General features: G+C 33.2%; 2 protein-coding genes and 1 long non-coding RNA gene across 5 annotated transcripts; 1 reads left to right on the forward strand and 2 right to left on the reverse strand.

Moving 5' to 3' along the window:
* Positions 1-1,289: 1,289 nt before the first annotated feature.
* LOC114175049 (ankyrin-3-like) lies at positions 1,290-4,194 on the reverse strand. Its single transcript, XM_028059802.1, has 3 exons — positions 3,414-4,194; positions 1,891-2,393; positions 1,290-1,817 (listed from the first exon to the last, which is right to left on the reverse strand). Exons 1-3 carry the CDS (start codon positions 4,192-4,194, stop codon positions 1,317-1,319), a joined length of 1,785 nt encoding a protein of 594 aa, XP_027915603.1. The 3' UTR covers positions 1,290-1,316.
* An 11,647-nt stretch (positions 4,195-15,841) lies between these two features.
* Positions 15,842-18,048, forward strand: LOC114176388 (tetrahydrocannabinolic acid synthase-like). Its single transcript, XM_028061429.1, has one exon. The coding sequence runs from the start codon at positions 16,417-16,419 to the stop codon at positions 18,031-18,033; it is 1,617 nt and encodes a 538-aa protein (XP_027917230.1). The 5' UTR covers positions 15,842-16,416; the 3' UTR covers positions 18,034-18,048.
* A 1,966-nt stretch (positions 18,049-20,014) lies between these two features.
* LOC114175288 lies at positions 20,015-22,843 on the reverse strand. Of its 3 annotated transcripts, none has more exons than XR_003602810.1 (3): positions 22,769-22,843; positions 22,507-22,684; positions 20,015-22,440 (listed from the first exon to the last, which is right to left on the reverse strand). It is a non-coding gene; the product is annotated as an uncharacterized LOC114175288 (long non-coding RNA). The 3 variants fall into 3 exon arrangements; XR_003602811.1 differs by lacking the exon at positions 22,769-22,843 and having other exon boundaries at positions 20,015-20,553; positions 22,307-22,440; positions 22,507-22,743; XR_003602809.1 differs by lacking the exon at positions 22,769-22,843 and having other exon boundaries at positions 22,507-22,743.
* Positions 22,844-23,212: the final 369 nt, after the last annotated feature.

A 23,212-nucleotide genomic window follows, 5' to 3' on the forward strand; every position in this document is an offset into this window, starting at 1 on the left:
CATGAAAAAGACATTAAGAGACCATGCCCCTTTACCATATGCAAATCACATTACTGACATTTTAATTAAGTTTAATGTTCCTCTAGAAGATGAACCATTTGAGGAGGTTAATTGGAGAACAGGTCCAATTGGTGCTGAAGTTATTCATTCCTTTGGTTTTGTAAAAAACCAAAATGGTGAATGGATTCATAAACGTGATATGCAGGATGCACCTATTCATGATGATCGCACACCATCTCCACCGCCTCAGCCTACCCAAGATGCATCTGCTGCTATGCTTAATGATATTATCCACGAAATTCGCGATCTCCGGGCTTTTGTTGGTTCAAGATTTGACAGTATAGATGCTCGGGTTGGTCAACTTGAGGAAGACATGGCTTATGTGCGACGCCAATTTCCTCCTTTTTAGATGCATTTTGATGTTTATTTCATTCAAAAACTTTGTATTTGTTTAATGCACTTTCACATTGACATTATTATGTTAGTACTTTAATTGATTATAATGTTTTTTTTTTCATTATTATCACTATTTTTAGTTTCATATTCAACTATATCATATGTCATTGCTTTCCTATCCAGTAAAATGTTTGTTAACGTTTTTTTTCAAAAAATTATGCATGTAATCGATTACAGTTCATTCATAATCAATTACATTACACTCAAAAAATTGCAACGCATGCAGTAATCGATTAGAACATACGGTAATCGATTACTGTATGAAAAACGTTAACCCCTGCACGATTTCATGTAAAAACGCTAATTCCGTAATAATCAAAGTAAATTGCGTATAAGGGAAAAAAAATCGGAATTGTTGGAAGTGTAATTGGGCTTTATTATGGTTTAGTAATATCACTCCTACCTACCTATCACAGTGCTCCCAACCACTTTTAGGTATTTCACAGTAGAAGAATAAATGTGTTGTAAACTCTTCCTTTTGTGTGCAGACGCATAATATACATCCTAAATCTACTCCCCGGCGTGCCAAATAAAATATATTGGTTGCTAAATTCTTCAATTTTTGTGATCGATTTAGCCATCAAAGACTACTTTAATCTAGTAAAAAAGATTTATCCGTTAGTAATAAAATAATACTTGCTGTATATATCTCATATTTGCCATCAAATCAATGGTCAATAATGATGATAGTCCAATTAAAAAAAAATCATGATAAACTTATTTATTTTTTATTCAACTCATTCATTTTTGAAATTTAAAGTTATAAAGTCTATAATGAATTAATCATAAAATTAAAAAAAATAAATAAATAGATATTTGAGTTGGTTAAAGAAAGAAAAAAAAAAGATTCATTACATGGATTAATTCCCTGCCATGGATGCCTTTATCAAAGGTATCATACAGAAATATAGTAATGCAAGAGTGATAACTGCTATACCAAGCAAGGAAGATCCCAGTACGGCATAGGTGGCCGTAGCGAATGCAACAATCATTGCTAATAAGGCGAATAAAGTGAAGTTGAGTGCTAATTCTGAGACATATTGTTCCTTCCAATTGGCTTTGGCGACGAGAAACGTGAAAAGATGTATATGTGCTGCAGTAGTTGCCAGAACCATAGCTATTGTGTTTGATACAATGAATGCTTTGAAAGAGGCTTTTTCTCTCATAATTGGGCTACCCTTATCTTCTCCATCTTGTATGGTACCTCCTGGTAGGGTTATTCCAGCTGCAAAACTCACCGTTGCAATGAGTGTGGCCACTAATAGATGAGTCTCTTTTGCTTCCTTCGTAAAAAATCGTCCCGCACTCTTTTCTTGCTCTTTTTGTTTTTCTTCTCCAAATTTTAATTGCTCTGTTGGTTCCTGCATTTAGGTAAAGTTGTAGTTAATATACTTAATGCAAAGAGTGTTTGGTAAGTGGAGTTAATATTAATACCTGTGTCGTCAACACTGCATTTGAATCTTCTGTCTTATCATACACAAACTTAACTGTGGCTTTGCGTCTGAGGTAACTGATAACAGGGACAAAATGCATGAAGCAATTTTGGAAGGGTGTGTTTCCGTCAACGTCTTGCTCATTGAAAAGATGAAGCATGGATAGGTTGCGCGTGATTCTAAAAACTGTAAACAGCCTCCCCTTATTCATAGCATAATGAAGAAAATTCTGGCCTTTTTTATCAACTAGCTCCGAACAATCTGGAAAGCGTTTTATGATGGTTTCTATAATTTGCCAACTTCCATCGGCAGCAGCGATGTGAAGTGCCGTCATGCCGCCGTTATCTTGCATGTATGCAATGCTCGCATTTTGTTGAAGCAGCAACTCCGTCAAAACTTTGTTCCTCTTTTTCACCGCATAATGAAGAGGATTCCGACCTTTCTTATCCGCAGGTTTCACTGCCGGTTTCACATGTTCGTTCTTCAGAAGTTCTCTTGCCATTTCTGTATGTCTGGTAAAATCGTTATCGTTCCTTTTGTATTAACACTCAAAACTATCGGTTCCATAAATATTTTTCAATTCTTATTCTTGATTTATCTTAGTTCTATACCCCTTCTATTTGTCACTGATCTGCCCATACACCCCATTTGGTGTCACTAGAAAACTTAAAAAAAAAAAAAAAAAACAAAACTATCACCGACATTTGAAGAAAATTTCTACAGAAGAAATTAAAGTCAAAAGTTTAATTACTATTTCAATATTTATATATCTTTTAAACTTTGATTCATTATGGTTTCGATACTTTTTATATTTAATTAAGTTCTATATATTAAATCGGTTCAATTCAATGTAATTCCTTTTATTAAATTGACGTCATTCGAAGGTAACTACATGTTAATTTAATAAAAGGTTTGTTATTAAATAGAAACGGTCACTTTTCATAAGATCACATTACTGTTGTGATCATGTGTCAATGTAAATTCTCTTCTCTCTCTAATCCTTTTTTAGGACACATCATCAATATCGTTTCCTTTAGATTTAAGGTTAACTTCTTTAGATTTAGAATTATTTATCCAAAATTTTTATTTTTGTCTATGACATTGTCAAAGATGGAAATATGAACTTAGTTGTGACTTTTTATATTCATTCTCAGGATATGTGAAGAATGACAAATAATGGATTACATTGTCTTCATATAAAAATAAGGATCAAATTATTAATTAAATGTTTTATTCAATTGACATGTAGGACAACATTGAATTGATTTAATAGAAGAGACTCCGTTCAATCAATTTAACATTTAAAAAAAATTAATTAAACCAAAACAATTTAACATTTAATGAAAATTAATTAAACCAAAAATAAATATCGAGACATGAAGTAAAACACAAAATATAGAAAACAAAATAGTAGTTAAACCTCAAGTAAAGATGTAATGTTTCAGATTATTTATATAGTTATGGAATAAAAGGTATGAGAAACAACCATCAAAACTTCAAATGAAAGACAGGAAGGTTTGTTACCTATATCTTGATTAATCACTGCAGCGTGCAATGCTGTTTGATTATTGGGGCCTTCATATGCAGGCGATTTGATGTTGGATAATATCTCATACGCCACTTTCTGATATCGTCCTTTTGATGCGAGATAAAGAGGAGTCTCATCAGCTTTATTTGCATGATAGGAGTAATGAGGATCCAATTTTAACAAGGTCTTCACTACTTGGATGTGATTATAGCGCACAGCCTCATGCAATGCAGTGTCCTTCTCATTATTTGTTGCCCTTATAAACTTTTGTTCTGCTCCAACACCATGCTCGATGTCTGGTGGAAAAGCCTTCACATGTTCAACCAGTAATTTTGCGACACCGGAGTGTCCATTCTTTGCAGCAATATGAAGGGGTGTTTCCCCTTTGGCGTTAGGGATTAGAACTAGACCTCCACACTTCTCAAGAATCTGTTTCACAAATTCTTCTGAAACACCTACTTTGAATCTGAGATCTGGACGCTTTCCCTGAATTGTTTGCAGAAGAAATGATGCAGATGAAGGGATTCCGATTTTTTGTGTTGTTGTAGAAGTCAAGTGTATATGGAGGATGGTGTTTTTGTTGGGGGTCACCAGAGTCTCCAAATTCTGAACTTTTATGAATTCTTGGAAGTTTCCTTTCAGTGCAGCAAAGTATAGAGTAGGATGAATGCGCGTGATATTGTTGTTTGTGCCATCGGTGTCTTGCGGTGACGCCGAAGAAACTGCTGCTACTTGGTTAGTTGCTGCCATTATCTTCACCATTCTGCTTCCGGTCATAGCGTATTTAAGATAAAAGAAAGTAGAAGACGACAAATTTGCATCAATTTTAACAATTTACCGAGATGGGCCATACACACCTTTTAGTTTTGAAAATAAATATTTCCTTATATATATATAATTCGACATTTATTAAATGTTAAATTTCAATTTTATTTTTTAAGTCTAATATATTTATAATTTCCCCAAGTTCCTAATATTATATTTTTTCGATTTTTTAATCTATTTTTTCTTTTCGTTTTAACGATCGCGTAAAACTAAAACTAATTTATAATATAAATAAGACAATTCTGATTGTCCTATAAGAATTAGTTAAAGTCAAACTCAAAACTCAATTATTGATGTATGTTATTATTTTATATTTTGGAAAACTTAAGCTTATAGAGACAATATTATAAAGAAAACTTAAATAAAAATTTTAATTTATTTAAAGTAATTATAATGTTTAATTAGTCGGATGGTATCCACTTTCGTTCAGACGTGTCAGTTTGATACTCATTTTTAAAAATGTGTCAATCGAGTCCTAATTTTTAAAAATTTTTCTCAATTAGGTCATTTTCAGAACAAAATTATTAACAATGTTAATTTTATTCATGATTTTTACCACTAAATTTTAATATAAATATCAATACTTAATTTTGTAACTTATTTTAAATATCAATACCGTTATCGACGTTAATAAAAAAAATTCTAAAAGAGACCTAATTAAGACATCTTCTCAAAAGTTAGAACTTAATTGACACTTCTTAAAAATATGTACTAATCTGACACATCCAAATAAATAAAAATTGGTATGATTCGACTAATTAAAACTAATTATAAAGAAATCTAAAATATATGCTTAAGTCAAAATAGTTGAAATTCGGAGTTATTAACGATTACCACGTACAAAATAGAGTTATTGTCTTATTCTTCATTTAAATAATTTCTTTTCTGAAACAACGTGGGAACCTCCAATTCCCATTTAAGTAGTATTTCTCAACGACTTGTGCAGAATTTAATCGTGTGCGTCCGGAATTCATTGCGTGGCTTTACTATTTGTCTATTAAATTTTATTTTAGTTTATTTGTTCGACGATTTGAGTTTTACTGTTTGATTCCTTTAGGACACATTTATAATCATTTCGTTTTAAACTATTCTCTAAACTAAAATCTGTGAATCAACCGCAAATTTTTAAGTAACATAATTGCTGAAAAGTCAACCGATTTGTTAATGTTTTGCCCAACAACGCAAGGGAAATTTTTTATTAAACTTTTGTGTTTCGGGAGTAGAGACCAAGCACCTATAATCAACACTTAAATTACTCTTTTTATCTTCACTTTGCTCTCCTCAAATGGCTCGTCTTATTTTCCGTTCCACACGATCTTTATTCTTTCTCGATCGGTTAGGCGGGCGAAGTGTATCTGTCTAAAAGGCTCTAATGCTTAAGTCAGTTAAGGCCGATTGGTAGATAATTGTAACTGCTGTAATAAATGCGAATTAAAGATCCTCACCAACCTACCTTGGGCCCCTATTTATAGTTTTTGGTGTGGGCTTATGATTAGGGCTCCTTAATCATGGCCCAATTGCTTTTTAATTTTGATTAATGACTTGTTTTATCATAATTAATGTCTGACTGATTGATCAAGGTTATAGTTTGGCCGACCGACCGAGAATCGTCGGCCTGACTGGTTGCCCTTAGAGGTGAGGGTCTCCATGAAGATGGAAACAAAGTTCAAATGGAGATGAAGGCCGGGGGGGTGTTTAGTTCGTCTGGTCGACAGATAGCCGATTTAGTGTGTTCAGAGCTAAGACTCCGATGGGCCAGACGCCTCAGCGTCCACTGTGAGGTTCGCCTGTAGCGGGCGGCCTGCGACCGCTGGTCTTTGGTCCGCTTGGCCGATCTACCAATGGGCCATACAGTACATTTTGTTTTTGTTAATTCAATTTGAATTCAAAGGCAATTTACTGAAAGGGTAGTTCTGAAATCTTGTTCATTGTTTACGTTCACAACTATCTCTGCTTTTCATTCTCAATTAATGTTTGTTGAATTTTCCTTTATTACCTCTATTGTATCATTAACCCTATGTATAGGGTGTTGAGTGTGGGAAACTATATACTGTCGTATCTACTGTTGTATCTAATCGTGCCTAGGATCTTAGAGCAGTCTTTTCATATTCTATGTACTTGTTTCACTATAAATAGAAGAGAGGAAGAGTGGTCTTGTAGTCCACTACTCATATATTTTTAGTCTCAATCTTAAGTTGGTATGAGAGAGGGTCGATCTCGCTCTGGTTTCTATCTCATCTGGTCTGGCACCATCCGTCACCGCTGTCCGCGGTTGACCGCCGTTAGTCACCGCCGCTGTCCGCAGCTGTCCAAGTTCTTTTAACCTCGTTTTTGAACTACCCAACACTGTCAAACAACATATCAACACTATCCACCATCGTTTGCAGTACTCCGCCGCTGTCCGTCGCCGTCCATCGTCGTAGTTCCGTCCAGAAACCACCGGATCTTGACTGCCTCTCTGCGCGACAGCCAACCTCGCCGGTGCTGCAGGCAGAGTCGTCATCACGTGCCTCCATACGCGTCATCTCTGTTCGCTGCAGTCAGGCACGTGCCGCCCACGCGCCACCGTCCAGTCACCGGTTCATCGTCGCGCCACCTCCATAGTCTTTGCCGGAGCCTCCTCTACCCGTTTTGACCTTCAAACCTCTGTTTCGGTAAAGTCCAGTAGCACCCCTTGTTGAAATCTCCCTAAGGTATTCGAAAATCATCACTGTTTCACTGTTTTCCGAGATCCTCTCTGTTTTTGTTTATTCTCTTGATCAGATATGGCCACTGGAGGTACTGGGAGTGTTATTTCATTCTCTAGAAGCCCCTGCATTACTTTCGAGAAACTAAATGGCCAAAATTACTTATCTTGGTCCGCTGCCGTCGAGATGTGGTTTCTCGGTCAAGGACATCACAACCACCTTGAGAAAGATGACAGTCACATACCTTCTGAAAAAACTGAACAGTGGAAACAAGCAGATTTTCAACTATGTGCTCTATTGTGGCAGTCGGTGGAACCACGATTTTTGATGTCCCTATGGGCCTTCAAAACATGCCACTCGTTTTGGAAGCGAACTTAGAATATCTATGCAAATGATATCTAGCGCCTCTATGATTCGGCGAACAAGTTGGCATCTATGAAAATGACTAACCATGATATGATTTCCTTCATGAATGACGCTCAAGCTACTGTGGAAGAACTTCGAATGTTCTTGGAAGTTGACTTTCTAGATGAAATGAAGAAAAAGCTTGACAAGTACTATATGGCGATGATCCTCTACGCTATACACCCAGACTTTAGTCATATCCGAGATCAGCTTTTGACCTCTCATAAGGTTCCTTCCATGGAAACTTTGATCTCCCGCATGATACGTGTTCCAACTCTTCAAACTCCAGAAACTCTTACTATAATGGAACCATCTGTCATGGTCGCTACCCGAGGAAGAGGAGGTCGTGAAACTAGAGGAGGTGGACGTGGAGGTCGTGGGCGTCCTCAGTGTACGTATTGTAAAAGCATGGGTCATACCCAAGAAAACTGCTACACTTTACATGGTTTTCCTGCCAAAACAATCAATGTCTCCCAAGCAGAGACTACTGACTCCAAGTTCACTGAGGACGAGTATCTAGAGTACCTACGACTCAAGTCCAACAGCTTGGCACAGTCATCTCAAGCTCCAAGTACATCAACTGTTTGCATCTCTCAATCTATGGAAGGTCACAATTCATGGGTGATTGACTTTGGTGCTTCTGATCACATTTCTGGTAATACCTCCTTGTTCTCAACCATTTCATTCCAAGAAAAATCTCATTTTATAACCCTTGCGAATGGTTCTAAAACATCCTCAAAGGGAGTTGGTCAAGCCATCCTATCTCCCTCCTTAAATCTAAAATCTGTCCTTTTTGTCCCTAATTGTCCTTTCAATTTAATTTCCTTAAGTCAGTTAACCAAAACATTGAATTGCTCTGTAACCTTCGATAATAAATCTTTTGTTATACAAGAGCGTGGCTCGGGGAGACAGATTGGAGAAGGATATGAAACGGACGGATTATACCATTTTGGATCTCGTCCATGGGTGTCATGTGTTGCAACTCCCAATCCTAAAATCTTACATGATCGGCTTGGTCACCCTCACCTGTCCAAGTTAAAGAAAATATTTCCTGAACTTAGTAGTCTCCAGACTTTAGAATGTGAGTCATGTCAACTAGGAAAACTTGTTAGATCTACCTTTCCTAAAAGGTCTCAATCAAAGTGTATTTCTAGTTTTTCTGTCATCCATTCCAATATCTAGGGACCTAGTCGTGTCTCATCTTTTGGCTTTAGGTATTTTGTTACTTTCATTGATGAATATTCGAGATGTACTTGGGTTTATCTTATGAAAGACCGTTCTGAATTATTATCCCTCTTCACATCCTTTTTTAATGAAATCAAGAATCAATTTGGTCAAGTAATCAAAATCTTAAGAAGTGACAATACCAAAGAGTACTCTTCGTCTGCTTTTTCTAATGTTTTGAGTTCTCATGGTATCCTACACTAGTCTACTTGTCCTCATACGCCACAACAAAATGGTATAGCAGAAAGAAAAAATAGACACTTAGTTGAAACTGTTCATACCTTTTTGCTTAGTGCCAACGTTCCTGTCCATCACTGGGGAGATGCCATCTTAACTGCAGGTTTTCTTATTAATCGGATGTCATCTTCCTCTCTCAATCATAAGGTCCCTTTCTCCATTCTGTTTCCAGAAAATCCTCTCTTTCACACTTCTCCTAAAGTTTTTGGTTGTGTATGTTTTATTCATGACATGTCTCCCGGGTTAGACAAGCTTTCTGCTTGCTCTCTCAAATGTGTTTTCTTGGGCTATTCACGACTTCAAAAAGGGTATCGATGTTACTCTCCTGAAACCAATAAATATTACATGTCTGCTAATGTCACATTTTTTGAACAGACCCCTTACTTCTCTCCATCTGTTCAAGATGCTCATGTCATACAGCAGGTCCTTCCTATTCCCGTGGTTGAGTACAATATTTCTAATGTCCCTATCACTCCAAGTCTCGACCAAAGTCCTCCTGAGCCATCATCTCCACCTATTGATTCTTTCCAATACAGGACGCCGACGAATAGTCCAATTGTTCAAGAACATGGTGAATCCTTTACTTCAGATTCTTCTCCCTCGTCTCTTAATCCCACGACTCCTGGTGAAGGTGATTCAGGTTGGCCCATTGCTCTCAGAAAAGGTACTCGTTCCTCTCGAAATCCACATCCCATTTATAATTTTCTTAGCTATCATCGATTATCGCCTTCCTATTGTTCACTTTTATCCTCAGTGTCTTCTGTTGTTATTCCCAAAAATGTGAATGAAGCACTTGATCATCCTGGATGGCAACAAGCCATGATTGCAAAGATGTAGGCTCTTGAAAGCAATCATACTTGGGAGCTCGTGCCCCTCCCTTTGGGCAAGAAGGCTGTTGGTTGTCGATGGGTGTATGCAATTAAAGTTGGCCCCGATGGTCATGTTGATCAACTCAAAGCCCGATTGGTTGCAAAAGGGTACACTCAGGTTTATGGCCTTGACTATTGTGACATTTTCTCTCCCGTGGCCAAGATGACTATTATTCGCCTCTTCTTTGCAATGGCAGCAATTCGTCACTGGCCGCTTCATCAATTGGATATAAAAAATGCCTTCCTTCATGGTGATCTTGAGGAGGAAGTTTACATGGAGCAACCTCTTGGGTTTGTTGCTCAGGGGGAGTCTGGTATGGTATGCAAATTGCATCACTCTTTATATGGCCTCAAACAATCACCACGAGCTTGTTTGGAAAATTCAGCTCCATTGTTCAGAAATTTGGGTTAAGACACTGTGAGGCAGATCACTCAGTCTTTTACAAACATACCTCTTCTGGGAAATGTGTCTTCCTAATAATATATATTGATGATATTGTTATTACAGAAATGATACTACTCGAATATCTCAACTGAAGGAGCACTTGTGTAGACATTTTCAAACCAAGGATCTCGGAAGCCTCAAATACTTTTTGGGCATTGAAGTAGCTCAGTCAAAAGATGGATGCTCTTGATATATTACAAGAAACAGGTATGATTGACTGCAGACCAGTAGAGAGTCCTATGCACCCAAATCAGAAGTTAACAAAAGAAGAAGGCGAATTATTCTCCGATCTAGAGAGATATAGGAGGCTTGTTGGAAAGTTAATTTATCTGACTATTACGAGGACTGATCTATCTTTTGCAGTTGGAATTGTTAGCCAGTTTATGCAGACTCCATGTCTTGGACATTGGAATGCCATCATCCATATTTTAAGGTACCTCAAGAAGGCTCCAGGACAATGTTTGCTATATGAAGATAAAGGAAATATTCAAATCTTTGGGTACTGTGATGCTGATTAGGCAGGCTCTCCTATTGACAAACGCTCTACTACGGGATATTGTGTCCTCCTTGGAAGAAATGTTATCTCTTGGAAAAATAAGAAGCAAAATGTAGTGGCTCGATCCACCACTGAAGTTGAATATCGGGCAATGGCGTCTCTCACGTATGAACTTATAAGGGTAAAGCAATTTCTTCGAGAGCTTAACTTCTGTGAAATTCAGACCATAAAGATGTACTGTGACAACCAGGCTGCTCTCCACATTGCATCAAATCCAGTGTTTCATGAGAGAACTAAACACATAGAAATTGACTGCCACTTTGTTTGAGAAAAATTGATGACCAAGGAAATTTGTACTGAGTTCGTTGGGTCAAATGACCAACTTGCAGATGTGTTGACCAAGTCATTAAGAGGACCTCAGATTGAGTTCGTTTATTCCAAGCTTGGTTCATACAATTTGTATGCTCCAGCTTGAGGGGGAGTGTTAGAATTATTACCTCTATTGTATCATTAACCCTATGTATAGGGTGTTGAGTGTGGGAAACTATCTACTACCGTATCTACTGCTGTATCTAATCATGCCTAGGATCTTAGAGCAGTCTTTTCATATTCTATGTACTTGTTTCATTATAAATAGAAAAGAGGGAGAGTAGTCTTGTAGTCCACTACTCACATATTTTTAGTCTCAATCTTGCAACTACAATTTCAGTTCATGTTTCCAATTTATGTTTTGCCTTAATTCAGTTTTCCATTTTAGTTTATTGCCATGCTTTCTTCGAATTTTAATTTTAACTTTTATTGTTTCAATTTCGGTTTACAACTTTTAGTTTTCTTTATAGTTAATTGCTTTATGTTACATTTAGTTCCAGTTTTACTTGTCAATGTTTGTTTTACATATTTTAGGTTTTATTGTTTACAGTTTTAACAGGCTTAACATTTAATCAAGATTTCCTCATCGTTGCATTGCAATGTCAAATTTCTTCATTAAACTTACCTTGGACAAAGGAATTTTAACAATCTCAATAAATTAAAATACTTAATAATTAAATTATTTGCGATTGAATTTCTTCATTTCTTAAATAATTAAATAATTAGTTTAGATAAAGTAATTAAAATATTTTAACTTTTAATTTTTTTAGATAAATCAAATTAATTTTTATTTTACGGTAAACTAACTCTATTTTTAAGTTTAACGTAACTTAATTTGACCTTCAATTTGGTAGGACTCATCTTGACTTTTAGTTTAAGTTGATCTTCAGCGCAGTCCAGCCCAACTTGACTTTTTGGACTTTTTTTTGTCCTAGCCAACCAGTAATTCCACATCTTGGGGAGTTTCAATTTTCTTCTTTTTATAGAGAATTTCAAATTCTACTATTTTATTTTTTGAAATACCTTCTTAAAATTCTTTAATTTCATTTTCCTTTTAATTTCCTTACCCAAACACATCATTTTCCTTTAAAGAATTTTAAATTCTCCAAATAAATGAATTACTCTCTTAAATTGTCTCATCAAAACACACCATTACCTTGTGTTTGGATAAAGCACTTCAACAATTCTAAGACATTGAAATGCATTGCATTTGAAATTCTTGCAATTGAATTCCTTTCATTTTCTAAATAATTTGTTTAGATAAAGTTATTACAATATCATACATTTCAATTTCCAAGACATTGAAATGCATTGCATTTGAAATTCTTGCAATTGAATTCCTTTCATTTTCTAAATAATTTGTTTAGATAAAGTTATTACAATATCATACATTTCAATTTCTTGTTTGGATAAAATAATTGAATTTCTCTTCTGAAAATAAAATTTCATTTTAACAATATTTATTTTAATATATAAAATTTTTAAATTAAATTTTAAAAATATAATAGTCAACTTAAAATATTTACATTCAGTCAAATTTTTATCGAACCGACTAAACCAAATTCGGCAAAATTTTGGTTGGCGTAAACTCAATCCAATTTGGCCAAATTTAGGTCGAAGCCGACTCGGCCCAATTCGGTCAAGGTCGATTTGGCCAAATTTGGTTAGACCAACTCCACTGCATTCGACCAATTTTGGCTATCACGACTTGTTGGAATCCAGACAGTTCGACTTAGTCAAATTTCGTGCAAGGTCTACTTGGCTGAATTTCGGTCGAAGTCGACTTGACCAAACTTTTACTAAGGATGACTCAGCTAAATTTTGCCAAATTTTGACTAGGGAGAATTCAGTCGAATTTCAGATGGCGTCGTTTCGGCCGAATTTGGCCAAATTTTGGTTGGGGTCTACTCGACTGATTTCGGCCAGGGCCAACTTGGTCACATTCGACTCAATTTCTGTCGGTGTTGACTCGACCAAATTTTGTCAAATTTCGGTCGTGACCAACTAGTCAAATTGGGCTAAATTTCAGACGGAGTCGTCTCGACCGAATTTATCTCAAGGTTGACTAGGTCTATCTGACCAAAATTTCGGTCGAGGCTTATTAGTCGAATTCTCTAAGGCTGACTCTACCTAATTTGACCACATTCCGGCCAGGGTCAACTCGAGAAAATTTTGCCAAATTTCATACATGTTTGACTCGGCGAAATTCAACCGGCCAAGTCCAACTTGGACTGCATTCAACCAAGTTTTTGTTGGGGACGACTTGGTTGAATTCAGCTGAATTTCATCTGGGGTCCACTTGGATGAAAGCAACCCAATTTTGGATGAAGTCGACTTGCCCTAATTTGGCTGAATTTTGGTCAGATCAACTCGGTCAAATTTGACCAAATTTGGTTGAGTCAATGTTGATGGAATTTTGGTCGAGCCATCTCTCGCCAAATTAGGTCAAGTCGGCCTTAGTCAAAATTTGGTTATACTCGGTGTAACATCTCGATCGAATATTACTAATTTAAATAAATAAAATAGAGAAATATAAAACTGCATTTAATGAAATGTCATTTCCCAAAAACATGGGAAATTTTAAAACCTTTATTACCTCAATAATAATCCAAAATTCATAATTATAAATACTATTATAATTTATTTGAAATTGGAATTAGTCTCTCTTGAAAACCTTGAATTAATTTAGTCTTTTAGCTTTGTAAATGCGTGAATATAGTCATTTTAACTAAATTTTATTAAGTTTATTTGATGTTTCAAACACATTTCATTATAATGTTTTAGTTTGTTTACACCGTTTGACACATGTTTGCTTCAATGTTAGTTGAGAAATGCGTTTGAAATCTCAAATAAATTTAAAACAATTTGGTTTAAATGATTAAATTCACGCATTTCTAAAGAAAATAAACTAAATTGGTTCAAGGTTTCTAAGAGAAGCTAATTCTAATTTTCACTAAAAGTTGAAGGACAAAAAACATATTTAACCCTTCATTTATTTATTTAATTATTAATTAATTAATTTAGTTATTATTATAGTTGCTATTATTATTTTAATCAACAATTATATTGTAACTTTTTTCTTTAATTATCATTATTAGTTAATATTAATATTATTTAATATTATCATTATATTTGAATTAATAATTATATTTTGTTTTAACTTATTCATCTTATTATTATCTTTAGTTACGAATTTTGCATTAGGACTTATTGTGTAAAAAGTTTATTACACTTTATTACTTTTTTTACACGATTTTTTTAAATATTAAATTAATTTTTTAATTATTGTGATGTGAAATTGTTTTAACCAGAGATTATACAATATTGTTTTCAAAAATATAATATGTAAATGTTTATTAATAACTACAAATAATAATTTTCTCCAGGAAACATTCATATTAATATTTCTTTAATGATGTTTATCAATAAATTTTGAATATATAAAAAAATTATTTTTTTATAAATTAAAGTCTTTATGTATTTTTATAACAAAATAAAATATATAGTTTTTTCTTTTAATGTAAACATATTTGTATGATATATCATTATAAGAAAACTCTTAAATAATGATTATTTTTAATGAACAAAAATAACTTTAGAAAATAATTTTTTAATTAGAAATTAATTTAAAGATTAATTTTTTGGTAGCAAAAATTTTGGTAACTAATTTGATTAATTTATAATAGAAACTATTTTAATTATCAATAATTTTTAATTTGTAAATTAATATATTAATTAGTCATAATAGTTATAGATTATTTTTTTAACTAAAATAATCATTATTCAAAGATTTTCTTTGGTGTTTGAATATAATTTTTTTAATTAGTTATCATATAAGATAAAACTTTTGAATATATTTTAAAGGTGGGAAGGAGTTTAGTGCGATCCATAAATGAAAGGAAACGGACATAATTTAATCGAATTTCGACAAGTTTGACAAGAATCAAAACTTCATTGCTTTTATTAATGAATGAAACTTCAATATACTTAATATCTTGGTTTACACGTCCCAATGTTGTGCAATTTGTATTAATGAATTGATATTTAATATCTTTCTTTAATAATTTAATAACGTAATTTAATTTACATCTTTTGTCACATCCGCTAATAAAATATTAAACAAAATAATTAACATCTAATAATTTTATTTCAAAATTTATTAAAATGGTCCATGCATTGCACGGGTACAGGGAGTAGTTAGAAACAAGGGTACTGGTACCTTGACACCGGTTATAATATAACGTCTATTTGACACTCAATATGTATAAAAAACCAATTTGTTTAATAAAATGTGGGTCTCACTTATTTGGATGGAATAAGGTTAAAGATGTAAATGGTGCAAATTTTGAATTTCGTGCTTTCATTTTTTAAAGAGAATTGAATGTTGTGTTTTTGTAATTAGTGTATCTTTTATAATAGCATTATATTGAATTTATTTGTTATTTTAAAAAAAATAATTAATTAAAGTAACGTTTATAATTTCTTTCTCTTTTCTGGTCAATAATTTCAAGTCTTGAATTAGTATGTATTTTGGTATCATATGCCGATAAAAATCTAAAATAATAAAGTATTGAGCAATAAAAATTGAAACTAGAATCCATGCACATGAATATTTAGTTTTTCAACAAAACTTTTAAAAGGATGTTCCTTAGACACTATTTATTTGTGAATGATAAACTTTCCGTCGAGTACCGATATTGATCCTTTGTTGTTGTCGTTCAAACATTAAAAGGAACTGAATGTTTAATGCTTTGTTGAAAAAGAAGGGAAAGTGCAATGAAAAATGTAGACAAAGCTTCTCTGATAAAAATTAATGATGAGGGTTACTTCATTTCTTCTTTTATAAGGAAACATTAAAGGAAAGATAACATTGCTGATATACTTGATAAAATATTTCAATAATACCCTTAATCTTTTTCGATAATACCCTTAATCTTTTATGAGAAGAAAGACTCTTTATCAAATAAAATATTATTTCAAACTTCAACTGAGCAGCGTCAAGAGGGAGGTAAATAAGATGGTAGTGTCAAACTACCATTTTCCTATAAACAATTTGTGCTTCACTTCTTTCACCTTCCTTGTGGTTGGTTCACTTGTGGAAAGTTTCTCCTTACAAATAAAAAACTTTCTTCATGACGCAAAAACCATGTGGTGTTGCAGAAAGCTTCAATGTATCCGGCTATCATCCATGATATTATTGAAAATATGTGGGACCCTCCACCATTTCATGTTTATTCTACACAACCAACCATCCATATCTCGTCAGCTCCTATTCCACCTGCACCTTCTTCACTGCTATATATTATTGCTCTTTTATTTCCATTGCCTTTTCATGCTCAGAGAAAGTGAAACAGTGGAACACAATCCTTAACATTAAACTCCGGAACTATATAAATTAGAGGCTCCGCTCTTTCTCATGTCAGCAACAAACCATCCACATAAATGAAGCATTTAAGCTCATATTTTACCTTCGCTACTGCCATTGCTATTTTATTTTCATTTGAACCTCTTTCTTTTGATACTCATGAAAAGTTTGTTCAATGTCTTTACAATTATCCCCATATCACCAACTCAATCTCCGATGCTGTTTACACCCAAACAAACTCTTCATACTTCACTGTCTTAGATGCTATCATTCAAAATCGTAGGTTCTCCAACCCAAACTCCAAACCCCAAGTCATTGTCACGCCACTCGACGTTTCCCACATTCGAGCCACCGTAATGTGCTCCCAACGCCATGGCCTGCAGATTCGAACCCGAAGTGGAGGCCATGATTACGAGGGTCTCTCCTACGTTGCCGAGGTCCCCTTTGTCATCGTTGACCTCTTAAACCTTCGACAAATCACGGTTGAAATAGAAAGCCGAACTGCATGGGTTCAAGCTGGGGCAACTCTCGGTGAACTTTACTACACGATTAGTCAGAAAAGCAAAACACTTGGGTTCCCAGGTGGTGTGTGTTCCACTGTGGGCACTGGTGGCCACATCAGTGGAGGTGGCTATGGATTCTTGATGCGTAAGTATGGTCTTGCCGCAGATAATGTCATTGATGCTCACATAATAGACGTGAATGGTAATCTTCTTGACAGAGAAGCCATGGGTGAGGATCTGTTTTGGGCCATTAGGGGAGGTGGGGGAGCAAGCTTCGGAGTCATCGTGGCGTGGAAGATAAAACTAGTTCCAGTTCCATCAACTGTGACAGTGTTCAATGTTGCAAGGACATTGGAAGAGAATGCAACCGAGATCATTCAGAAGTGGCAGCTTGTGGCGAATAAAATGGACGAGCGCATATTCATTAGGGTGGACGTGAGAAAGGTAAATTCAGGTGAACATGGAAAGCAAACAATAGAAGCGAATTTTGTGTCCATGTTTCAAGGAGGTGTAGAAGAACTTATTCCATTGATGCAAAAGAGCTTACCAGAGTTGGGTTTGGACAGAAAGGACTGTACTGAGACGAGTTGGATCGGCTCCGCTGTCTTCACGAATGGTGTGTTGAGTGGATCTAGTGGCCATGAAGCCCCTGAAGTTTTGCTGAACAGAACTCAAATTTATTTAATGAAATACAAAGGAAAATCTGATTATGTGAGGAAACCCATTCCCGTTGCTGGATTACGAGGGTTATGGCGCTTGCTTTATGACGATGAGATTGAAATAGCTCAGGTTGAATTCGCCCCTTATGGAGGCAGAATGGATGAGATTTCGGAATCTGAAATTCCATTCGCACACAGATCTGGATACATATTTCATATTCACTATGCGGTCGATTGGAGAGAGGAAGGGGACGAGGCTGCACAAAGGCATATGAATTGGATAAGAAGAGTGTATAAATATATGGAACCTTATGTTTCAAAGTCTCCAAGAGCTGCATATGTGAATTACAGAGATCTTGACATTGGGGTGAATAACAATGGCTACACCAGCTACGACCAAGCCAGCATTTGGGGTCTCAAGTATTTCAGAAACAATTTCAAGAGATTGGCTATGGTAAAGACCAAGGTAGATCCTCACAATTTTTTCAGAAACGAACAAAGCATTCCTACGCTATTCGAAGAAGGAAAATAAATTAACTCTTAAACATCTAATATTAAAAAAAATTAAATGTTACTAAAAAAATTTTAAATAGTAATAAATTTTAGAAAAAAATAATTGTGCTTAATTTTTAAACTAAAGATTATTAGTATTTAAAATAATCTAAATTATGAATAAAAATTATAATTAATGATCAACTTATATACTAATTCTTTTTATAATCAGTTAATATTAATAATAAATTTAGAGACCAATTCAATACTCAATTATAATTTTGTATTCATAATAGAAATTATTTTAGAAGGTCATAAATTGATATCAAAATTAGTCACTATAATAACTAATTATTTTCTGTCTTTAAAATTGGTTGATATTTACATTTTTTTTTTATAGTTATGTTTTTAAAGGAATTCAAATGTTTATAATTACACAAAAAAATTGAAAATTTTGATATTCTAAATTTTTGTCTCGTGTAAAATTTAAGAGATTAATTATAATTTTTTATTCATAATAGTAGTAACTATTTTAGTAATTAATATTTTTTATTTTATAAATTGGTATCTTAATCGATCACTATAATCGCTAACAATTTCTTATTATTAAAATTAATTATTATTAAGACATTTTTTTATCATATATTTTTGCATACAATAAGTCGATATGACTATAATTTGTTTCATTTAAATTCAAAAAATAATAAAGTTGAAAACATCTTCTACCTACATAAGGTGTTTATGGAATGTTTTATACGTTTGACTATAGAATAACTAATCTTAGCATATATGTATTGCTTATAAATAGTATTCCCGTTTGTCAAATTTGAATAACAACACAAACGATTATGAGAAAGACATGCTAACAAGAAAGACGATTCTCTAAAATGAGTATTGTAATGAAAATGGACCAATTATATTATAAAAACTCAATGATCAACACATGGCCTGCATTATTGAAGAAGATTATATAAGTTATTTTGCGTGCTCAACTTCTCCACCATATATTTAAGCATAGGTTAGCTAACGTAGAGTTCAAGCGTTTATTAAATAAAGATTAAAATATAAATTTAATCCATATTTTTGTTCAGTTTTTTTTTTTTTCAATTAGGTTTTGATTTTTGTTAATTTTATTTAATTAAATTCTTTTGAGATAACATCGTTTAAATTCTTAACAATACAATGTACAATTTACATTTTCGTGTTACGTAGAAGGTTTTTATCTTACGTGATCCACTTTTTATTTTTAAATCAAAAGGAAATTATTTTTAAATCAGAAAACAACACTACAAAAATTTTATATATTAGTTACGAAATATTTCGTAGCTGATCCGTAGCAAATCCATAGCTAAAACGTTTTGTGACAGATTACCTATTAAATTGTTAGGGAATTTTTCGTAGCTAAATACAGGTAGCTAATTAGAGAGGGATATAATCCGTAGCTAATTCATAGTTAATCCCTCTCTATTCCCTCTCTAATTGAAGCAAAAAAGTTTTAAAATTTCTAGCTAATCCGTAGCTAATTTGTCACAATTCTGTTGTCGCTAATCCGTAGCTAATCTGTCGCAATTTTGTTCTCGCTAAATCGTAGCTAATCTGTCGCAATTTTGTTCTCGCTAAATCGTAGCTAATCTGTCGCAATTTTGTTCTCGCTAATATGTCGCAATTTTATTCTCGCTAATTCGTAGCTAATTTGTGGCCTATCTCTTCTCGCTAATCCGTAGCTAATCTGTCGCAATTTCTTTCTTGCTAATTTGTAGCTAATCTGTCGCAATTCTTTTCTCGCTAATCCGTAGCTAATTTGTCACAATTTTATTCTCTCTGTTATTTAGTTAATTTGTCGCAATTCTTCTATCACTAATCTGTATCACAATTGATTCGCTAATTTATTTCAATTCTATTAATCATATTCAAATATTATTTGTTATTTGCAATTACTTCACTGTTATTCACTCTCTATTATGAGTTATGTCCATGAACCTATGTCCATAATAAAAAAAGAAGACAAAGAAAATAAATGATTCACAAAAAATGTCTAAATACCTCCAATATTTTCAATACATGTTTAAAAAGGATAGATAATCAATCCTACAATGATCAAAGTATATCCATCAAACAATACAAAACAACATAAAAGTTTCCACCAATGTATAATAGTTTTAGGACACAAAAGCATCAAAGGGTATAAAAAAAAAAGTAATGCATCAACACAATTAAAACACAAAGTTTTGGATTCTTTGAGACATGTCTTCATTCTTGTTTCTTTAAAGCAGACAATAAAGATTGCATTTGCTATTGCATCTGTTGTTGCATAATTGCTTGCATTTCTGCTTGTGCTTTCATTTGTGCTTGCATTAATGTTTCTATGAAGGTATTAATCCTACAAAAGAAATAACGTTTCCTGAAACACAAACACAAATGTTTAATATGTTTATGAAACAAACCAGATTCACTACACTCTAGAATGCCGATAAAAAAAAACAATACTCAAGAACATGACTAAATAGTGAGCACTTTTTACCTGATTAAGCATCCACTTCAATCCAATTGCAGTTGAGCCCTAATTTTTGGAAGAAACATTTACTCTTCCTTCTCTAATAGAAAAAATATCCTTATTCAAGCTTATATTTATACCACTCTAGAAATGACTTTGTAATTTCCTTTCTTGTGTGAGTTCAAACTTTTGGCACCTAACATGTAGTTTGTGAAGCACCTATGAAAAGGCTTCATAAACATTATGCAATCCAATTCGTTTTTATTGTTACAAATATTTTTCTTTCTCCTACGATCAGACATTTAAAACAAGTAAAAATATCAAACTCTAGATAGTTACATTAACAATCAGAAGCTCTTGACAAGTTGGCTTAAATTTTCAACCTTAAGTAGAACATAAAGAACAAATGCACTTAAAGAGCAGGTGCACCACACTAGAGAGATAAATAATGATAAGTAACAGTCAAAATTATTACACATCAATACCAGTACATCAATTTGATTACTAAAGTTAAAGTGAAGATAAAGATGAAAATCACACCTTTCCTTGAAATAATGATCCATCATATAAACTTTATAAACAAAGATCGTATACTTTGTATTTACCCTTCACATTAAGGTTTCAAAAGAATAAAGTTGTGATAAGATAATAAATTATCAACACTCATTGCACAAAGATACTTGGAGAAATTAGTTATCGTAGCAAATCATGTAATGCACAAGAAAAATGAGTAAGAGTAATTGCTCAAATTTGTGGAGGAACTTGGAGCATGGCATAATCTTTAGAACTTTAGGTACTCAACGTATCTATTTACAAGCAGTAGAAGGGTTCAAGAGCACTAGTAATTATAATTAAAAGTTGAATGGTTATTTGGGATACTATTGATTGGTGTTTTACATGGTATCATTAACCCAAGTGATATAGTAGTATTATTTTATACTCTGGGCTTTTTTTTCTCTCCCCATTATCAGTTTCTTAATTGTTCAAAGCAACTCAGCTAAAAAAGTTATCCAATGATTAATAAAAATTAAATAATGGGGTGGCATATAATTATTTTGTATAAATTAGCAAAGAAAAAATTATAAAATATATAAATAATAAAGAATGTATCAAATAAAATAAATATATTTTATTTAATTATTTTATATTTTTTCGGTTGTGGATCTATACATATCAATGAGAGATTACACCTCTGCAAAAAATTTGTTACTTAATGGATGAAATTTGAGGTGGGGGAATTAATTTAAACAATTAGGAAAATATGATTACTAAATGCAAGACTCTAAAACCAAGAGGACTAAAATCTAAACATAGCAATGATAGATGACCATCTATGTACAAATTCTGTTAATTAATGGATGAAATTTGGGGCGGGGGAATCACTTTGAACAATTAGGAAAATATGATGACTAAATGCAAGAAAACCAAAACTAAGAGGACTAAAACTGCACATAGACTCAAGTACACGAGCTAAAAAAGCAACCAAGCTTATAACTTACGAATGTCTTTCGGATTCATTCAATAAGGATCATAGGTCAAAGACACAATTATTTGAAACTCAAAAGCTCAATTGCTCACGTGAATCCTCAGACAAAATCGTGTGCCCAAAATTATTACACTCACGCAACAATTATAAATTTCACATATTCGATCATCTCATAAAAGTTTATGAAATAAAAACATTAACATAAATTCACTGTAATAAACTAATGTAAAAATATTCATCTAGTTCAAACAAATAAAAAGGTAGATTTTATCTATCTAGCAGAAGAACATTTCAACAAAACATTGTGAAGCATGAATAAGTGAAATCGCACACCTAAAAACAAATCGATGTAAGGGAGACTCTGGATTAGCCAACTTGAAACAAATGATACTCTGTCTCCTCTTCCGTCGATTTTTCGATTAACCTTGCTCTTGCTATCAGCATCAGCTTCGAGTCACCTTCACGTTCTGCAAATTCAAGAGTTTTAACAAAAAAATTAAACCCTAATATAAAAATTTTTGGATTAAACTTACCTTCCCTGAGAAGCCAACCGATTCCGATTGCGGTCAGTCATGTGAATCCAACCATGAGTCTAACCTTGACAAAAACCATTTGAGAATGCCGAATGAGAGCGTAAGAGCATCTATGAGGTTGAAGATGGTGTAGAAGTTGAAGATGTTGCTTTCGAATACGCAAGTGGGGAAAAATTTCCTAGACGAAGAAAACGAAAATTATAAGTTACTAAAGATTGGCTGAATTAATGTATTCAGATTTGCAAAACGAAAATATGAAAACCTTAAAAAAATAAAAGTTTGGTAAAGTGACAGGAGAGGGTAGAAAGAAGACACTGAAAGATTTGAAAATTTAAAAAATTGTAGACGACTGGTGATGACTGTTTTTGTCTTGTCTCCGTAGATAAAATATTATATATATATATATATATATATATATATATATATATTTTCTTTTAACATTCAGAAATATTTTATTTTTACATTATAAGTAATTAAAGTTTACTTTTATTTCACTATCTTAATGAAATTTCCATATTACATAATATAATTCCATATCATTTAATAAAATTTATATTTGTGTTACTTATTAAGTAAAAAAAATTATATTAATATTCATATTTCTTTTGATTTTATTAATTAAGATAATTTTAAAACTTATAGTTAATTATCTTACATATATTTAAATTATTTTTAATTTTAACTTTCTAATATAACTTGAACTTTT

This window comes from Vigna unguiculata, chromosome 3, assembly GCF_004118075.2.
Source record: "Vigna unguiculata cultivar IT97K-499-35 chromosome 3, ASM411807v1, whole genome shotgun sequence".
NCBI classification, from domain to species: Eukaryota; Viridiplantae; Streptophyta; class Magnoliopsida; order Fabales; family Fabaceae; genus Vigna; species Vigna unguiculata.

Coding starts and splice junctions, on each gene's coding strand:
- LOC114175049 (XM_028059802.1), bottom strand. CDS start 4,194: ATGACCGGAAGCAGAATGGTGAAGATAATGGCAGCAACTAACCAAGTA. Junction 2,394..3,413: donor AGTGATTAATCAAGATATAG/GTAACAAACCTT, acceptor CCAGACATACAG/AAATGGCAAGAGAACTTCTG. Junction 1,818..1,890: donor ATGCAGTGTTGACGACACAG/GTATTAATATTA, acceptor ACCTAAATGCAG/GAACCAACAGAGCAATTAAA.
- LOC114176388 (XM_028061429.1), top strand. CDS start 16,417: ATGAAGCATTTAAGCTCATATTTTACCTTCGCTACTGCCATTGCTATT.